Raw genomic sequence first — 20,387 nt, 5'->3', positions numbered from 1 at the left:
ATTGCTCACTTGTGATGGAGTAAGGAACAATTTTAGTTCACCAAGAGGTCTAGCTGGGTGAAAAGGGAGAAGGCAGTTTTCAGGCCCGATGTTCTTCTGCTCTTCCACCTTTGGTCAGCCAATCATTCCAGGTAAGGGTAGATATGAATGTACCTTCTCCTCATATAGGATGCCACAACAGCAGACATGTTGTAAATACTGTGCATGCTATGGAGAGTCCAAACAGCAAAACTTCGTACTGATAATGAATGGGCTCCACTGTGAGGCTTAGCCATCCACCTATCCCACAGAAAGTACCTATGTGGAAGTACACATCCTGTAAGCTGAAAACCATGAATCAGTCTTGAGTCTGAACGGATGGAATGACGGAGGCAATAGTTACCATTCTGAATCTGAGATGGGTGTGGGTGTGGGTGTGTGGGTGTGTAACACTTCAGAATTCTCAGGTCTAGGATAGGATGAAGACACCCTGTCTTTTCTGGAATGAGGATATATCAGGACTAGATGCCTCTTCTCCTGTATTCTTGAGACCTCTTCTGTGGCTTTTAGACGAAGCAACAAGACTAATTCTGTTTGCAGAAGGCTCTTGTGAGAAGGGTCCCTGAAGAGGGATGGGGAAGTGGGTAGGCAGGGGGAAAGAACTGGAAATGGATGGCACAGTGGGCAATGATGTCTAGCACCCATCTGTCTATTGTAATTGCAGACCAGGCCTATTGGAAGGAGGCAAAGTTGGCTTGCTGAGGTAATGATTGGCTCTAGACAGGTTTTGGAGTGGCTCTCAACACTTCTGTCAAACCTGCTACCTCAGAGAAGGTGCAGCATGCATTGCAGAGAAGGACAGTGTAAATGCCCCTGGAGTACTGGGGCATTTTTCTGAGTGTTTTTTCCAGGTTGCCTACTTTAGGAGCAAGAGGGTGTTCTCTCAGTTGTGATCGGCTTTGTGTATATCCCTAAAGACTGCAATGTGGCCCAAGAGTCCTTTACTGAGTGGAACACCTCATCTGTTTGACTACCAAAGAGCTCTATTCCTTCGATAGGCAGCTCCTCTATCGTGCATTGCACCTCCTTAGGAATGCCTAATGCTTGCAACCAGGATAGATAGATCTCTGCTGAACACTGAGAAAAAATGAGGTGAAGGTGACAAGGAGCACATCTCTTCAAGTGGCAGTGCCGAAACATGGGGTGATCTTGGTAGCAGAGGAGCCAGTGCCAATCTCTACACAGAGGACATCTTGGGTGGAGACGTAGACTCTTGCCAGTATATACCTCAGGGTTCTACCAACAGTGCCCATGACAGCACATGCAAGACTGAGAATGTTCTGGCTGGTAACATGCCTGAGCCATGCTAGTGGTTGAGCTTTAATCCCTAGCCCCCCATAGTAGCAGAGCACTGGTATGGTATGTGGCTTTCCTCAAGGCAAAACTGATAGTGGCTGTGCCCAGTGGTGAGTGGAATAAGACCATCACAGGATAGGCAGAACTCAAAGCTGGGGAATTTTTAGTTTGCCTTGAGGTGTGGCAGTTGGTGCAAAGTGCCTAAACCCTCTGTACAGGAAGGCTGTCTTGTTTTTTTTTTGAAGCGGTTCAATTGAAAGCAGTCCACTTATTAGTGGAGAGAAAGAAAAACAAATTCTTCAGGTAGATCAGTGAAACCGAATGGCAGCAAACACTAATAAGTAGTGGGGTGCCCATGGGCGATAAGAAGGAACTGGGAGATGGCTGTGATGACTCCACCCTATATACCCTCATAAGAGAGCATGAGGTGGCACAGACCCAGTGGACACTGCTACTCAAAACACTCCGATATAACATGCTTGAGGTGCATGCACACGTACAGTGAGATCCACAGTGTGCATACTTGAAAAATCCTAGTTAAACTCTTATTTCAAATGCTGAAAATCCAGCAGTTGGACATATGAAAAGCAGTAACACTATTCAGAATCCCAAACCTACCCAGCACTTTTGCACAGGTCTAATGTTGTGTCTTATTAAATTGTTTCCATCTCCAAGAGTGTTTCTTAAGCTAAAGACTATGTGAACTTTATACATCTAGCTGAGTTGGATACGCAAGTGTTGACACACTATATAGGGGTTCAGAACCTAGGGAATGTTTACACTGAAGCTGGGAGCAAGCCCCCTAGTCTGGGTAGACAGATTCATAATAGCCTGGCTCAAGCTAGCACGCTAAAAACAGCAACATGGATGATGTGACTGGGGTGACAGCTCTGGCTCTCAAGCCCATGCTACACTCTGGGTCCAAGCTCAGGTGGCTAGCCCAGGCCTGCATTGGTGCCACCATGTTCATGCTTATGTTTAGTGCACTAGCTCGAACTGAGCTAGCAAAACTGTCTACCTGGGCTGGGAGCCAGGCTCCCCTCTGTATTGTAGACATATCCTGGAAGGTTTGTTGGGAACAACTTCCTCTCAACATGTAAATCAAGACTTATAAATAAAGAAATAAATTAAAAACAGCAAGCTACACCACTGTCTTCTCAGAGAAGGTCTTCAGGGATATGTCCAGGTAGCAGCTGAACTAAAAAGTCCAATCCAACTCTAAAGGGAATGACTTAAGGGTCCCCTCACATATTTTCATCACTGCAGTCAGTTTTCATTGTAACACGGTTTCAAATGATTTACTAAAATCTAACTACTAATGTATTTCCACACACAAGCTATCAAGCAAGTGGCTGAATTTCAAAACATGACCAGCTACCACCTAGATCATATTTATTGCAAGTTGTACCCCTCTTCCATGACACTGTGTATGTATGTTTTGTTTCAGACTGAAAGCTCTCTGAGGCATGGACAGTCCCTTCTTTTATGTTTGTACAGTGCTTTTGATTGAGGCTACCAGAAAAAAAAAGTCAATATTTATAAAGTTGCAAAGAAAAATAATTGAGCATTTTAATGGTAATTTAAAAAAGTCCTTATTCTCTCAATTGGTGAGAATTGTGTTTCAAACTGGTATGAATACCTGACACTCTCAAAAGAGACAACAGTCTATTAAAATGTGAACTAATGTAGAATGTTTACTGTCTTTGAAAACCGCAAACTCTCCCAACTTCGTGTCAAAGGTAATAGTCCTATCCACATAGGAATGTGTCATGACCAGTAACACCACTATTACCTCTTAAATGGAACAGACACTTTACTAGAATGTTTCCAAAGAAGCAGTCTAGCCTAATGACACTGAGTACCAATGACTGCTGCTTAACTGGAATATTAGTAAAGGTTCCACTTTTAGAGGGATGCATTCAATTAGTGTTAAGTGGCTAAACAGCTTTCTGCCTGTTGTGAAAAAAAGTGAAATTCTAAGCTCAAGTTTTAAATACACAAGTTGCCTAATTTAAAAGCAGGGCTAAAAATGAAGTAAACTGAATATAAGTTTTGTCCTTGTGTTTTGATTAGTAGAGTTTAAGTCTTTTCAGATTTTTTAAGTCCATTTCTCTTAATCAGCAGAACCATTTAGTTGGGAAGAGAAACTGTTCAACTGGGGAGTCCTGAATTATGAAAAGATGGAATTCTACTGTAAAATGGAAAAAAAAAAGAATACTAACCTGTGGGTCTGCCAAGAGTCCTCAATTAATAGGATTTGCAAAAGCAGATCCAAGTAAGGTCGAAGTTCATAGGTGTATGAATATGCAACCTTAAAAGAAGTGAAAATTATGTCTCAGAAAAAAAGGTTTCTTAATACATGATGGTTGTAATAAAGGTAACTGGGGCATGAGTTTGAAATGGTTGCAATATTCATGTTCTGAATATTCAATTCTGCTTCTCTGGTGATCGATCTCAGACACTATTGTCACACTAGGGCCTTCACTTCCCCAGGCTGAGTTTGGCAAAACTCCCTCAGCTCTTGGGAACTTTGATTCCTTGGGGTGGTGGTAGCAAGCACTGCATAGAACATGAACCAGGCCCCTTACTATATGTTGCACATAACCTCCCCTCTATTACAAGATATAAATATTGACATTTCAGCATTCCATCCAGTTACCTCAGTTGTATGTGCACGTGAATCTCCTGAGGAGACAAGACCAGCAGTGAGATTTAAAAAGGAAAGAAACTGACTAAAAAATGAAACTAAGGGGAAAAAACACATCAAAAAATGACGCCCACAAACTCTGAGGGGAGGAAAGTGAGTGAATTAAAATCCTGTGTGAAAAATATAGCTTCAGAGACGCAGAACAACAAGAAAATACTTTCTATTACAATTCTTGCTTCTGGAGAGTAAGCCACATAAAGGTTATCCCAAAAGAAGAAGTAAACTGCAAATAGCTGCAAAAAGCAGTAATATTAATGTCAATGTTGTTTTTTAAGATACCACTGGACACTCCAACCTATATGATGAATATAAATGTCACAGGGAATAAAACTAGTCCAACTTAAATAAGGGACATCCAAAAGTAAAACAAAACTTCTACTGGGGTGGGAAAATGTGACATGAGTAGAGGACCTAGCAGATACACTGAAGTTTTGCAACATACTGACTGGAGACAAAAAAGGATACTTGAAGACATGAATCAATGAAACTGCAGCTTCTTTGCTGACTGTGGCTAGGAGGGAACTAGCCAGTTTGTGGATGGAGACACACAAAGGCCAATTTGATCTGGTTGTGCTATATCCTGTTATCATTGCTCTTGGGGCTCCTAATTTTTAGGATCTGGGGGAATTCTACAGTATTTCAGTATGAAACCCCAAGTGAAAATCCTAGCAGAAGGCATCCAAAGAGAAGTTTATTTATCACATATCAATACAATTTCTCACATGGATATCACCTCTCTCTATATGGCACATTTTTACACTTACATATGCCCAAACTTATCCCATCTGCTTCCCTGATTTTTATTTTATTTTACCTGCCAGAGAAGTTCACTTAGGACAGTGGAAGAGAATTGAGGATTTTCCCAACAACAAAAACGAAGCAATTTGATGGTCTCTTCTGAGTTGCTGCAGTCTTCAATAATTTTCTTCACATAGCTAGTTCGTACAAACAAAATGTCTGCCACATTCTGCTGAAGTGCCATTATAGGCTGCGATAAATTAGGATCGCCATAAGGGTTTGAAAGTGGGGGATTACCTGGAACAAACAATTAATACTGATGAAACAGTACTTAAGTACTTTTTAATATAAACAAATACATATTTAAACTCTGGGACTAATAAATGAAAGACAGATGGTATAGTCAATGGAAAGACTTAAAATAAGATACTGAACTTATAATAAACTATCCCCTCCGTGAAAAGTTCTCTGGTATAAAGAGCTAGATTCTCTAACATTGAGGCAGGGGAGTTGTGTGACCTGAGTGAACTACCTCTTATTTTGTGGGGCATTACCACAGTTGAGATCGCTGAAAGCATTGGAGCTCCTCTGGTATATAAGGGAATGACTTGTTGGCAGAGTGTCCTCAGTGAGGGCCCTTCAACTTTGGAATACACTCATTGTCCCACTTGTCTAAAATAAACCCAAATCTGTTTAATTTTAGAGCATGCTGTCAAATACAACTGACAATTGGGATAAGGATGTATGTGGTGGTTTGGATGCATACAGATTTTTTTGGAGGGGGCTGGTCATTGGTGAGGAAGATAAGAGGTGGTGCAGTAACTGAGGTTGGGGGATTTAGTTCTGTGGACTTGTTTTGTACAAAGAAAAATTGTTTCTTTGCTCCTGGTATTTTGGTTTTAGTTAGATTATACTTAGGGTGACCATATTTCCCTATGCTGAGTAAGGGACACCTGGTAAAATTACTCATATTCAAGTGAGTTCAATGGCAATCAGAGCTAGGCAGTAGACATTCAAATTAACATCAAGTTAACTGAGCCCCTGTTAAAAAGAAATACTGCATAATACATTCTTATCTTTAAGGATTTAGGGTTCACTTGGGGAGAGGTGACACACACACCTGTACACCTCTTGTGTGGGTGTGTGTGTGTGTGTGTGTGTGAGAGAAACACACACACACACCCTGACCAACCCTCCCTGCCCAGCACTCTCTGCCCTCCATGCCTGGCTGGGCCCCAGGGATGGACCTGCCTCTCTTGGTACCTGGCGCTGCACCGTCCCAAGGAAACTTGGAGGGGTGGGGGAGAGGTGGGCATGTAGGGTCACATGCCCTCTCCCTGATTTCTGCCAGGATTTACACCAGAATGTGGCCAGCAGCAGCCTTTCAGCACTGTGAGAGGAAAGGGACGGGAGCTGCTTCCAGCCACAAGTGTGTGACGTGGCCAGAGTATTTGCAGAGCTCATCCCTTACCCCCCACCACCGCTGGAAGCAGCTTGTCCCTTCCCTGCCTGCAGAGTGTCAAAAGGCAGCTAACAGCTGCCTCCTGTCCCCCGGCTACAGCACAGGCAGGAAGGGGTTAAGCCCCATGGATGAATTGTGCACCAGGGCCCAGGGAACCTGACTGCAGGGGCTTCATGGAACCTGGCCAGAGAGGTGACTCATCAGGGTAGGGTGCCTAGGGGATGGAGCAGCCCCACACTCCCTGGGGGCAGGACCCAGGACGTGAGGAGGAAGGGAATGAAGAGGGTGCTAAGCCCCTGCTAAGGGGGCTGCTGTGGAGCGGGCAGGTTTGGGGCAGGAACAGGATGGAAATCACTTCCCTCCCGCCACTCCAGAGTTTAGCTGAGAGGTGCAGAGGCTTCGGCACATGCAGGGCTCGGCTCAGCTCCTTCTGGCTAGTGCCCCAGGTTGCAGGATCTTGGGCTTTTCCTGGGGCACTGGCTCAGCAGGGTTAAGTTTTAGTTAAATTTCATCAGGTATGTCAGTTCAACTCCATTCATTTTAATGAGAAGAATTTAGCCCAGTCTTTATAAAAGTAAAACATCTAATTGCAATAGGTTTGATATTAATAGGTCCTCTACACCTTCCTAATTGTGTTCTTTTAAAAGGCCTAAATAGGCTTAATGGAGAATGATTTGTAGTTTTAGTGGGATACGTACATCAACATAGGATTTGGCCACTGCAGAATCAGGAAAATCTATTACAAAATGTAAGAAACTGCTAAATATAACATATAACAAACCCCTTAAGACTACTGCTCCAGTGAGTAAATTTAATAGTGAAACACCACATATACTAATAATTTACTAACTTATAACCAATGTTTTCAATTCATTAAAAAAAACTTGTAAAATTCACTATACCATTGATAGAAGACTGCATACGTGATGACACATTGCAACAACGGATTAGCTGTGACACTACAGTGTACAATTTTCCCAGTTCAGCATACTGATATTTGATTGGAGGGCCTGGGCCTTCATCAAGAGCCACAAGCATGAACGTTGCAGGTACACTTAGTTTCAGAAGTTGTGTCTTTTCTGCTACACCTTCAGAGGGACAAAAAAATTACATCTCATGGATAGTATTGACAACAATATGTTTTTATAAGCTTAATTGTTACTGTTCTTATATAGTTGGATTTTTTGGTAAATTTTTTTGAAAAATTTGAAAAAAAGTCATATTTTTCCATTGCTGGTTCTTATTCATGCTCTCAGTTATACATTCCTTCTGGGAGGGAGATGGGGGCAGGGGGAAGAAGCTGGACTAGATTCTTATTAGGGTTTAACTGAAAACTGCATATATCATCAGAATTATGAACAAAAACATTTCCACAATGGTGCTCATTAGTGCTCACGTAACTAGAGATCAGTCGCTAAAGAACATAAGAATGGCCATACAGCGTCAAACCAATAGTCCATCCAGCACAGTATCCTGTCTTCCGATAGAGGCCAATGCCACATGCTTCAAAGGGAATGATAAAATAGGGTGATTATCAAGTTATCCATTCCCATTGTCCAGTCCCAGCATCTGGAAGTGAGAGGCTCAGGGACACCCAGAGCATGGGATTACATCCCTATCTTGGCTAATAGCCATTGATGGACATATCCTACATGAACTTTTATTTTGTTTTGGTAAATACTTTTGGCCTTCACAACATCCCCTGGCAATGAGTTCCACAGGTTGTCTGTGCGTCATGAGTCTCAACGGTCTCCAATACTTTGCAGGAAGAAAGGTAAAGCCCACTTGTATCAGACTGCGAGAGAATCAGAATCCAAAGTGATCTAAGTTGTAGATCATTACTGCAGCAAAAACATGCCTTACAATAGTTTTATATGTTATCAGGAAGCATAAAGGTATCAGCCATTCAGATTGCTGACCACAAAAAAATGACATTTTAAATGAAAAAAATTATCCAGTTGTGGACACGCTTAATTAATCAAATGACAGTAAACAACTAAAAATGTCACCAATGGATAAACTGTGCTGACTGAAGCACAAAATAGGTAAGCACTCAAGCCAATCAGAAAGCAGCATGTCACAGAATGATAGTGAATAGCACCATACTGCATCAACATCAGTCACTAGAATATGATTAAACTTACATTATTTAATAAGTAAACAGCCACCACATTCAGTACAGTAAAAATAAAGAGCCACTGTAGGCAAACATTGCCACAAAATCAATATCTAGATTTGAAAATAAACAAGCCTTGCAGTTTTGGGAAACAGAAGATTAAGTCCAATTCTTAAACTTGGCTCTCTGAATTGGAGGGGTTTTCTAACTACATCATGTAACCAAGTAACTGATTTGCTAAGTTTCAGAGTAGCAGCCGTGTTAGTCTGTATCCGCAAAAAAAACAGGAGTACTTGTGGCACCTTAAAGACTAACAAATTTATTTAAGCATGAGCTTTCGTGAGCTACAGCTCACTTCTTCGGATGCATAGAATGGAACACACAGACAGGGGATATTTATACATACAGAGAACATGAAAAGGTGGAAGTATGCATACCAACAGGCAGAGTCTAATCAATTGAGATGAGCTATCGTTAGCAGGAGGAAAAAAACTTTTTGAAGTGATAATTAAGATGGCCCATAGAAGGTGTGAGGAGAACTCACTCTCACAGATCTTGGGAGACAAGCCAGTCCTCGCTTATAGACAGCCTCCCAACCTGAAGCAAATACTCACCAGCAACCACACACCATACAACATAAACACTAACCCAGGAACCTATCCTTGCAACAAAGCCCGATGCCAGCTCTGTCCACATATCCATTCAAGTGACACCATCATAGGACCTAATCACATCAGACACGCCATCAGGGGCTCATACACCTGCACATCTACCAACGTGATATATGCCATCATGTGCCAGCAATGCCCCTCTGCCATGTACATTGGCCAAACCGGACAGTCTCTACGCAAAAGAATAAATGGACACAAATCTGACATCAGGAATCATAACATTCAAAAACCAGTGGGAGAACACTTCAACCTCTCTAACCACTCAGTGACAGACTTGAAGGTGGCAATTTTGCAACAAAAAAACTTCAAAAACAGACTCCAAAGAGAAACTGCTGAACTTGAATTAATATGCAAACTAGATACTATTAACTGTGGGTTAAACAAAGACTGGGAATGGTTGGGTCATTACACCAATTGAATCTATTTCCCTATGTTAAGTTCTCCTCACACCTTCTATGAGCCATCTTAATTATCACTTCAAAAAGTTTTTTTCCTCCTGCTAATGATAGCTCATCTCAATTGATTAGACTCTGCCTGTTGGTATGCATACTTCCACCTTTTCATGTTCTCTGTATGTATAAATATCCCCTGTCTGTGTGTTCCATTCTATGCATCCGAAGAAGTGAGCTGTAGCTCACCAAAGCTCATGCTTAAATAAATTTGTTAGTCTTTAAGGTGCCACAAGTACTCCTGTTTGATTTGCTAAGCTGATTTTTGCCTGAGCATAACTGCTTATCTCATTATAACAAGACCACAGCAACATATTGTGAGACTCATCACAATGCTTAGTCTTTATATAAACACTTTACACTGTCTAAACACTGTACAAACTTTAATTAACTTCTCTCCCCCTACCCCTCGAAGGTACGTACTAAAGTTTTTAATGTAATTTAAAATTGTGATCTGATGTTCAGCACCTGGAGCAATTTGGCAGGGGGCTATTTGTAAAAACAATATTACTATCACTATTTTAGGATAGAGGAATCAGAGGTTAACTGACTTACTCAAGGTTAGTAAGTCTTCTGCTGACCTGGTATTAGAAGTTCATAGTCCCAATCTTTGACTACTAGACCACACTGACCATGCACAGTCCAGTGAGACTTTGGGCAAACCATTTAGCCTCTCTATGCCTCACTTTACTCAACTGTAAAATGGGACATTATTTCACAAAAGTGTTGTGAAGTTTCATACACCCACTGTCAGAAATGTTTTGAAATACTCAGTTGGAAGTGTTACATAAGTACCTAATATTCTTAAAAGTATTAACACCCCCACAAGTACAATATGGCCTGCAATTTTTTATTGATCCTGGTCATCTCATTACTTGAGTCAGCATGGTTAGTTTCTTGTATGTAAAAACAGAGTGCCTTACAGCAATACCATTAAGCATATTTCATAAACTACTTACCTAGGTTGGCATACATCACAAACAGATTGAAATACTGTTGCAAATGGCGCCCATGCTCAGACACTTCCCTTCTAAGAAGGTTTAGTACTGCTCTCAGCAAGTGATCACTCAAACTTAAGTTATCATAGGCCTGCAAAACAAAAAAGTTCTAATATCAATGGCAGTTCCTGAACAGTTTCTATTCAGTAAATCCATACATAGGAGCTCAATACCTGATTACACTGTCAGCCTATAAGTGTCATTTTTCATGCAGCAAACTAGTATAAGGTGAAGCCCCTTTAAAGGGGAATAGTTAAAAAAACAGGTCTATGAAATTCTAAGACAGCTTCAATTACTGGGTCCCAAGTGAGAGAAATAAGAATGCTCCACAGTACTCGACAAAAGAAAAATATTCACTGCTTTCCTATTAAGATGCAGTACATACATTGGGAAAGAAACAAGTGCTCAAATTATAGTTAATTATTTTTATAAAAATGTATAATTATAAGAAAAACCCATTCATAACTAGTAAGGAAGGAGGATGGGCAAGCGATACTCTACGATAAGCAGACTTAAGGGAAAAACAACTGCTGGCATATATTTTGATCTTCTCCAGAAGTTAAGAACTTAAGACAGAAAGGAACTATCGGAGAATAAATCCGGTTATGTATTTAAAATAAATGACCTATATATTTAGAATGTGACCAATCATCATAGATAATGCAATAAAAATAATTGATGTTCCTTAGCAAGAGTAAACAGCCTCCAATAAAGTAAAGGATATCACTGTTAATTCCCTGGAGAAAAAATTAAGAGTTAACAATTTTAATATTAAGTAAAAGTTCATATACCAACATACTGAAAAACCGCTCAGGATTTAGCACTGGTACTCATCACTATGCTACATGAACACATCACAGGATCATAGCTGGTAAAAGTGAGGTACCCTTGTGAACTTCATTAAGTCTTTGGCTCTTCTCCCTTTCTCTGGTTATGGGAAGCACTATCTGAGCATGTAAAATGCAACAAAGAGTCCTGTGGCATCTTATGGACTAACAGATGTATTGGAGCATAAGCTTTCGTGGGTGAATACCCACTTCATCAGATGCATATAATGGAAATTTCCAGAGGCAGGTATAAATACGCAGGTCAGAATCAGTTTGGAGATAACGAGGTTAGTTCAATCAGGGAGGATGAGGCCCTCTTCTGGCAGTTGAGGTGTGAACACCAAGGGAGGAGAAACTGCTTTTGGCTAGCCATTCACAGTCTTTGTTTAATCCTGAGCTGATGGTGTCAAATTTGCAAATGTTTCCTCCCTCCTCCCCCAATTTTACTGAGGATTTTTTGCAGGGAGGAAGGGGATAGGGCGAACAGGGTTGTCTGTGGCAGAAAAGGTTTATCAAAGGATTTGCAGCATTCCTTACACGTAGTCACACTATTGATTAGACCCATCTTCTATGTAAGCTTGTTCACTGGCTGGGTCACCTCAACCACCAACGGCTTAACTCCAGCTCTGATATGCTTCCTTCTAGGCTTTGTGATTTGCAATGTCCAAGAGTTTATCTGTCTCGGCAGGTCAGAAATGGGAGATATATCCCAGCTACATTACAGACTATGATTCCTTAGTGACATTCCCAATCAGGACCAAGGCCCTGAACTGGCATGAGAAGGAGCAGGAGCCAGTAGAGGGAGTAAAGTACAGGAGTGCTGTACTTATGGCAACCTATCTCATGGAGAAGAGGGCAACTGCATTCTGTGCGAATTGGAGCCTTTGAATTGTTTACAAAGTCAGCTTCTGACACAGTGAATAATTCAACCTGGAGATGACAAATCTCTGCATCACTGTGGCCACATCCTCATCTGGAAGAAAGGTGAATTTTCCTAGAAAGCTGGAGGTGGAACATGGTGTTTGTCAGTGATGCAACCTGATCATGCAGGCTCAATGATGAGCTAAAAAGGACCCCAACGCTTCTCACCCCTTTAATGAATTGTGTGTGTGTACGTACACAAAATTAAATATTTTTCATTGTTGTATGCAGTGTTGTAACCGTGTTGGTCCCAGGATATTAGAGAGACAAGGTGGGTGAGGTAATAGCTCTCATTAGACCAACTTTTGCTGATGAGAAACAAGATTTAGAGCTACACTGAACTCTTCCTCAGGTATGAGAGAGAGACAAGCTTTCAAATCTACATGAGAAAGAGCTCCGTGTAGCTCAAAAGCTTGCCTCTCTCACCAACAGAAGTTGGTCAGTAAAAGATATTATCTCACCCACCTTGCCTAATACACAAAATTAAACAGATGGCGGAAACAGTTGGTAATTCAATCCAGAAGATAGGCCTTTGTTTTATAGTACTGAAAGGCCAAACCTTGCTTCATTGCAAAGAACTGCCAAGTCCTCAGAGTTTGTGGTTCTTTCTGTATCATGACAAAAAAGCAAGCCTCAAGATCATTCAGGGCAGTCCTGGAATGTTCTAAGGCACTAGTCTTCATCTAGAGATTGGTTCAAACAGTGCCCATCCACCACCTTACCTTCTTGATTCATTTTCCTATAAAGGTGAGTTGGAAGACTGGATGATAGTTGGATGAATGTTTAGCCTTTATATATCATGTTATACATCTTCAAGTCACTTCACAAACACTATCAATCCCCAGTGTCTCTGTCAAGAATTATAGGTAAATGGTACCCATATTTTGAAGAGAGGAAACTGAAGCAAGAGAAAAGTGACTTGTCCAAAATCCGAGTGGGTGGCAAAGCCTTCAAGTTACAAAAAATAAACAAAAAAAGTTTCAGACTCCCAATTCTGAACTCAGACTGCTGGAAAACACGCTCTTCTGCTTTCTTCTATGACTTCAGTGTCAAGCGATGGCTTCCGTAAGCAGTAGCTGCACCTCAGCAAATTTCATAAAGTCAGCTCTGTACCCTCCTACACTAAGGAATTAATAAATCAATCCAACCTGTTACTAACTCAATGTTGACTTTCACTAGCCATCATCAGCTAGGATTTCCACCCACAGGCAGTGGACTTAAATTCATAATGGATTCTCCAGACATTGTGAGGTAAGACTCTACCAAATAAATGCTGTGGATGTATTCATGCCTTCTCACTTGGACAATTGTCTGTCTACACTGAGACAAACTGAACAATGAGACTTCTTGAGACACCAATTAACTAGACTTCACCCAAAGAACAGCTCCAACCAGTAATGGCAAACCATTTATATTTGCATTAATTACAGCTTTATGAAATGTTCCCTAGACTCTATTGAGTGCTCCTCTGATCATAACTTAATCGTTCACTCTGCTTGTGACTCATGGTCAGAACAAGAAAGAGAAAAGGCCCAAAGCTGAAGCAGCACTCTCAGCACTTCTAAAAAGTGCTATTCTGTGGCAGGCCATGACCAATACATACATACATAAATAAATAATAAAAGTTGACTCCTCACAATCCATATGTGGCTCTGACCACCTTAAACTTGGTCAGCATCTAGGATTAAAGACTGGAGGTTCTGTCAAAGCAGAGATCCAGCACGTTAGAAATAAACCCTGATCTGTGGAGCCAAGAGTGACTGTGGTGGCTACTAATCTAATTTTGCAATTGAATTTGAGGCATAAAAAGAATGAACAAGAGTGTCCAGAATGTCTCTTAGTTATTGATACATTACCAGTCACTGTAATATCTAGTTGGTGACTTGCAGTGACTTGAAACATATACATCATTGATGAGACTAATACTGATATATTGCATCCAGTTCTGGTGTCCACATTTTAAAAAGGATGTTGAAAAACTGGAGAAAATGCCTTAAGATAAACAACTTGGGCCCTTTGTCTTTCAGTGTATCTAAAGAACCACCAGGGTTGACTTGATTACAGTGTATAAATACCTTCACAGGGAGAAAATACGGAGTACTGAACAGGCTCTTAAATCTAGTGGAGAAAGGTATAACAAAACAATGTCTGGAAGCTGAAGCCAGATAAAAATTAGTGCCTAATTTCTAAATTTAATTTACCAGTGAGGGTAGATAGTCATCTGCCATTGCAACAAACTACCAAGGGAAGTGCTGACATCTCTTGGTAACTTCAAATCAAAACTGGATGCCTTTTTGGAAAGTATGTTTTAGCCAAACACAAATCATGCTTTAGTCAAACAAGTTATCGGGCTCAATATAAGGGTATCTGGGTGAAATTTAACAGCTTGTGATATACAGAAAGCCCAATTAGATCATCTAATGGTCCCTTCTGGCCTTAAACTTCAAGAATCTTGCTCCATAATCACATCAACAAACCCAAGAGCTAGGTTTCAAAATCTCTTGGACTGAGAAGATGACATCCATTGTTCTAGTCAGACAAAAGAATAATTCTGGCATTATGTGGAACAGAGTCAAAAGAGATCTAAGTGAGTCTTTACAGTTCTCCTTCAAATAGATTCTGAACATGAGTAAGACAGATTCCTGAGAGAAAGCTACAGAAAAGTGTAGGTGACATTAGATGTCTGCTTTACAGAAGACCTTAAGATGACCAAAAGCCTGCAGACAACAGGTAAAATAAACAGCAAAAGACAGAATGAAGTACATTAAGTGCCAAGTGAAACAGGTGAGTAGCCATTGCTAGCCTGGAAAAAAGACTTTAAAATTTGTCCAGGCTTTTGGTTAAGGAAATTAGTCAAGTAAACGTTAAAGGTTCTGAAACCCCAGACTGTCTTGGAGTAGAACAGGGGTGGCCAACCTGCGCCTGAGAAGAAGCCAGAATTTACCTATATACATTGCCAAAGAGTCACAGTAATACATCAGCTCCCTGAGCCTGCCAGCAGCCCTGCTGATTTTTCCCCATGCCTCCAGCATGCAGGAGGCTCTGGGGGAAAGGGGGAGGAGCCAGGGCATGGCAGGTTCAGGGAAGGGAGCAGGAAGGAGCGAGGGCCTTGGGGGAAGGGTTGAAGTAGGGGCAGGGCCTGTGGCAGAGTCAGGGGCTGAGCAGTGAGCATTCCTCGCCCACACCCCAGCATATTGGAAAGCTGGCAACTATAGCTCCAGCCCTGGAATCGATGCCTATGCAAGGAATCACATTTTTAACTTCTGAAGAGCCGCTGGAATAGAACATGCACACTGTGAGACAGATTGACACTTAGGTTCCAATCCTGGAAACACTTGTGAATAGTCCCAATGAGTTTAATGGAATGACTCATGTGCTTAAAATTACATACATGGGTAAGTGCTGCAGGACTGGGGTCTTAAATAAGAACTACAGCAATCATAATGGTTCAGGTGCTTTGGTACCTACATGGCATAAATGAGGAGACAGAATGAGATGCCCCTATAAGCTAATCTCTGTCAGACATCTAGATTTGAGGACATCTTTCCTCAACAGAGTCTGAATCGCTTGATATTAAACTGATGGAAATCTGCCCTCAAAAAACTTCAGGGTATTTAGCAGATTTGCAAACTTCCAGCTAAAAAGACAACAACAACGGATACACTAAGACTAATTTTAGTTATCTGTAGAACTGTAGCATATATGGGCCACAGTCATGTATCAGGACCAATTGTACTGGGCACTGTACAAATAGAACAAAAAGACAGATTGGAAACTCTTCAAGGCAAGGACTAAGCAAATCTTAGACTACAGTGCATGGTCATATAGGAATATGGAGATATGCATTTACCAGGTCCACAGAACTCCCCTTGAGACAGATGTTACCACTGAATCTATAGTCTCCACCTGGAATCTCGTCTTATTCATCTGTTAGCCTGCTTGAGATCTAGAATGGCTGACCCTGTTCGCTTCTGGGCAATGAAGAAAATGGAGCACAGTCCTAAGAATTTTTTTTTAAGGAAACAGTTTCTATTGATCCTATGTCCAAGAGATGAAGTTACTCATCTTATGCAGTAATGGTAGTTCTTTGAAATGTGTCCCCCTATGGGTGCTCCCGCTGTAGGTGTGTTTGTGTCCCTGAGCAGCTGATCAGAGAACTTTGGTAGCAATGTCAGTTCAGCCAGCACATGCACTGCTTCCCACCTGCCATGGGGCTAGTTAGCATGCATAGGTGAACCCTCCCCTCAGTTCCTTCTCTACCACAGAGTCTAGTCAACTACTAGAACTCCTAAGCAGAAGGGGAGGAGAATGGGTCGTGGAGTACCCAGAGACACACATCTCGTAGAACCATCATTACTGCACAAGGTGAGTAATGTCGTCTTCGAGTAGTGTCCCTATGGGTACTCCACTGTGACTCCTGAGCAGTGCCCACCACTAGAGGCTGGGACTTCGGAGCGGAGTTTGATATGGATGATAGAGCTGTAGGGCACCAAAATTGGTATCTGGAGATGAATCCTCCAGGATGGCATAATGTTCTTCCAAGGTGTGTGCAGATGCCCACGTAGCTACTTTGCAGTTTTCTGATATAGGGATAAAGCGACGGACGAGGAGACTGACCTTGTAGAGTACTTGCGTACTGAAGATGTGTTGTTACATTACACAACCGTAACAGAGTTTAGTACAGCTTGAGACCCACTTAGAGAGAGTCATTGAGCTGAAATCGTTGTACCTTTTGACCCATCTGTAATGGAGAGGAAGAGTCAGATTTTCTGAAAACTCTTGTCTGTCCAAATAGAAAGCCAAGGCTCTCCTCACGTCAAGTGTATGGAAGATGGCTTCCCTTTTATCCTGATGAAGTTTGGAATAAAAGGCCTGAAGCTGAATAAGCTGATTCATATGAAATGCGGAAGTCACCTTTGGAGTGAACTCTGGATATGATCTGAGCGTGACTGTCAGGGAAGAACACCGTGAAAGGGGTATGCGCCATCAGAGTTATCTCCCCTATTCTTCTTGCAGAGTTGATGGTGATCAGAAACGCCATCTTTGTGGAAAGGTGAGTCAATGTACAGATGGCCATAGGTTCAAATGGCAATCTAGTCAGTCCTTGTAGCACTAGATTGAGATCCCATTGAGGATTGGAAAGTCTGGGTTGTGGGAAGAGGTTTGCCTCTGAGAAACCTCTTTGTAGTCAAGTGGGAGAAGATTGAGTATCCTATCTGCTGGTGGAAAGTTGCAATTGCTACTAGATGAAGCTTTTGCAAACTAATAGAGAGTCTGTATTTCTTGAGAGTCAACAGGTAGTCCAGGACTACCAGTAAGGTGGCTGTATTAGGAGTCTCACCTTTGGACTGAATCAGATCAGAAATCTCTTCTATTTTTGTACATGGGTACAATGAGCAGCTCCTTTCCTCCTGTGCCTCTTCAGAGCAAGATGTCTATGTGCTGGAACCATGAAGGAGCCATGCTTTGAGCTGCAGAATCCACAGGATGGAATGGAGAGTGTCTCCTGTTCTGCGATAGGAGGTTAGGTATGATCCAGTATGATCGAAATGTGGCAGTAAGCATCTTGGAGGTCGAGGGCCAAGAACCAATCTCCTTTTTCTAACGTTGGAATGTTCTTTGATAACATGAACATCCTGAACTTCTGAGCCTTGATAAATTTGTTGAGGGTTCAGAGGTCCAGTATGGGTCTCCAACCCTCTTTTTTTTCAGTATCAGGAAGTAACGAGAATAGAAACCTTCACCCTTTAGATGTATGGGCACTAGCTCAGTGAAGAGGGACAGTGAAGGGTGTTTGGAAGGTGGGAGGGAGAAGAAATGGATCGATTATACATCCCAGATGATCTCCAGTACCAATTGGTCGGAGGTTATCCATTCCCAGGTGCTGCAGAATGGAGGGAGATGTTCCCCGAAGGGATGGTGGAATTTTCCAGAGTGACGGAGCGGTGAGAAGAGTGTTCTATAAACACCTCAACCAACCCGTCAAAACTGTGTTTTCAAGGTGGAGGGCTGAGAGGAAGTTTGCTGAGATCCTGACATCTTGTCTAGGGAACCTGGGCTTCTTCTTTTTGGGTTCATATGATCTCTGTGAACATCGAGCTGAATATTGTGATGAGCGGAGCTTGAATGGAGGCTGACTACATTTTCTTTTGTATCCAGGAGTATAGATCCTGAGGGATCAAAGGATGGCCCTGGAATCTTTTAATGTGTGAAGGGAGGCATGGGTCATCTCTGCAAATAGCTTTGTCACAGTCAATTGGACCTCATTTGGGAAGCCAGACAGATGAAGCCACAAAGACTGTCTCACCACAACAGCAGTAGGGATCAAACTAAGCATGGCATAGTTTTGATAGTCATAGTTAGCCAACAAGGCATGACAGTTCGCTACTAGGAACTGGAGGGTGGCCGAGGAGTTCCTGCAAAAAAAGGTCCAGGTGCTTCCAGTTACCATAAGAGGTAGACTTAAACTGGTTTTGGCATCCCTTAGAAATAACCGCATCCACAATGATCGAATTGGGAGATGGATGTGCAAACAAATTCCTGTGTCTTTCGCTGGCACATAATATTTCTTGCCTGCCCACTTGCAAGTTGGTGGGATAGATGCGGGAGTCTGTCATATTATCTGGGCAGGGTCCAACAGAGTCTCGTTAATAGGGAGGGCCACTCTGGAAGAGATGGAAGAATGTAAAATGTCCACCAGCTTCTGGTGTGACTCAGTCACCCCTTGCAGATGTATTTATAGTGCTCCTGCCACCCTCTGTGCCAAGTCTTGGAGTAGTTTAAAGTTACCAGCTGTAGTAAGTGCAGGCCCTGATAAAGGCCCAGTATGAGGCCTGAGGCCTGAACTAAAGTAATGATCAAGCAGCAAAGAATCCTGTGGCACCTTATAGACTAACAGACGTTTTTGCAGCATGAGCTTTCGTGGGTGAATACCCACTTCTTCGGATGCCGAAGAAGTGGGTATTCACCCACGAAAGCTCATGCTGCAAAAACGTCTGTTAGTCTATAAGGTGCCACAGGATTCTTTGCTGCTTTTACAGAACCAGACTAACACGGCTACCCCTCTGATACTTGAGTAATGATCAAGACTCTGCTAACATAAAGCAAAGTTAAGCTGCGAGCCAGAGGCCGGCTTGGTTCACAGAAGCTGGCACGGAAAGGGCTGATGCTGCAGAAATACATATTCACCTAGCATACCAAAGAATAAACACAGCATTAGAACATATTATACTGAAACATTCCATAGATAACAAAAGGACAGGCCGACCCATCCCAATGACAGGGGCAAAAGGGTAAAATGATGGATAGAGTTGTTTTGTTCGAACCAACATGTACAAAGCGGTATCTTAATATGTAGAAGGGTTGTAACTTGCTACGTAGAGAGGTTGTACCTCAATACGTCAGGTGTGATGTGTAACTTGTTTGTATCTGTGTATAAGAATACATTCCTGGGGAGGTGTCTTTGCACTCTCTCGCAGTACGCCCGGTAGACTAAGTAATCTACGGGGACCCTGCACAGGTGTCCAAGGTCGCAATAAACCTAGCCGACGTGGCTTTGCATCTTACTGGACTCTGTGGTTATTGGGGGTTCTCGTCGGGTCTGCTGTGTCAGCTATCTGCGCAGAGCTGGGGCAGCAAACAGAGGGAACTCACGCACGCAGCCGAGTGATATCAACAAGGAGAAAGCAGAGCACCATACCGATACCACTCTGACAACACCAGCCATGGATGGCGGAGGGGGCATCACCATCTCACATCAGATGAGAACAATGAGAAGTGGGCTTGAGAAGTGATTTCATCCTCAAGTTGGGCCTCCAGTTCCTCCCTTGCCTGCTCAAGGGGTTCAGAGGCCCTTGAAGCAGCAGTTGAAGGAGGGTACTTCCTTGGCTACTGGTAGGCCACAGTAGAGATGGAGGCCTGTTACCTTTGGACCTGCCAAGGATCCCAGTACAGCCACTTTGATGGGAAGGGGCCCAGTGGTTAGTACCACAACTGCCCAAAACCAGGGAGGCTGTGGGTCTGAGGGGCGGGTATGCCTGATGGCAGGTAAGAAGAGTGGAGAGAAGCCAGGTGTCGGTGCTGAGAGACTTATACCGATTGAGCTGAAGACGTGAACCTGACAGCAGGGTCAATCTGTGCCTGGTGTATCACCGGCAGCACCAA

The 20,387-nt window shown here is 42.4% G+C and overlaps 1 protein-coding gene across 4 annotated transcripts in view; it reads right to left on the bottom strand.

Annotated features, from left to right (window-relative positions):
- Nucleotides 1–20,387, bottom strand: part of USP9X (ubiquitin specific peptidase 9 X-linked) — a 202,218-nt gene that overhangs the window by 7,967 nt on the left and 173,864 nt on the right. For all 4 annotated transcript variants that reach the window (XM_039522093.1, XM_039522099.1, XM_039522109.1 and 1 more), the window contains 4 exons: nucleotides 10,438–10,567; nucleotides 7,145–7,330; nucleotides 4,857–5,077; nucleotides 3,558–3,646 (listed from right to left, as the gene is read on the bottom strand). In XM_039522093.1, coding sequence (XP_039378027.1) covers nucleotides 3,558–3,646; nucleotides 4,857–5,077; nucleotides 7,145–7,330; nucleotides 10,438–10,567 — 626 coding nt within the window. The remainder of the gene's footprint in view (nucleotides 1–3,557; nucleotides 3,647–4,856; nucleotides 5,078–7,144; nucleotides 7,331–10,437; nucleotides 10,568–20,387) is intronic.

Source organism: Mauremys reevesii, linkage group 1, assembly GCF_016161935.1.
Source record: "Mauremys reevesii isolate NIE-2019 linkage group 1, ASM1616193v1, whole genome shotgun sequence".
NCBI lineage: Eukaryota > Metazoa > Chordata > Testudines > Geoemydidae > Mauremys > Mauremys reevesii.
The sequence above is the reverse complement of the archived record's forward strand: the minus strand, read 5'-3'. Positions and strand labels throughout refer to the sequence as shown.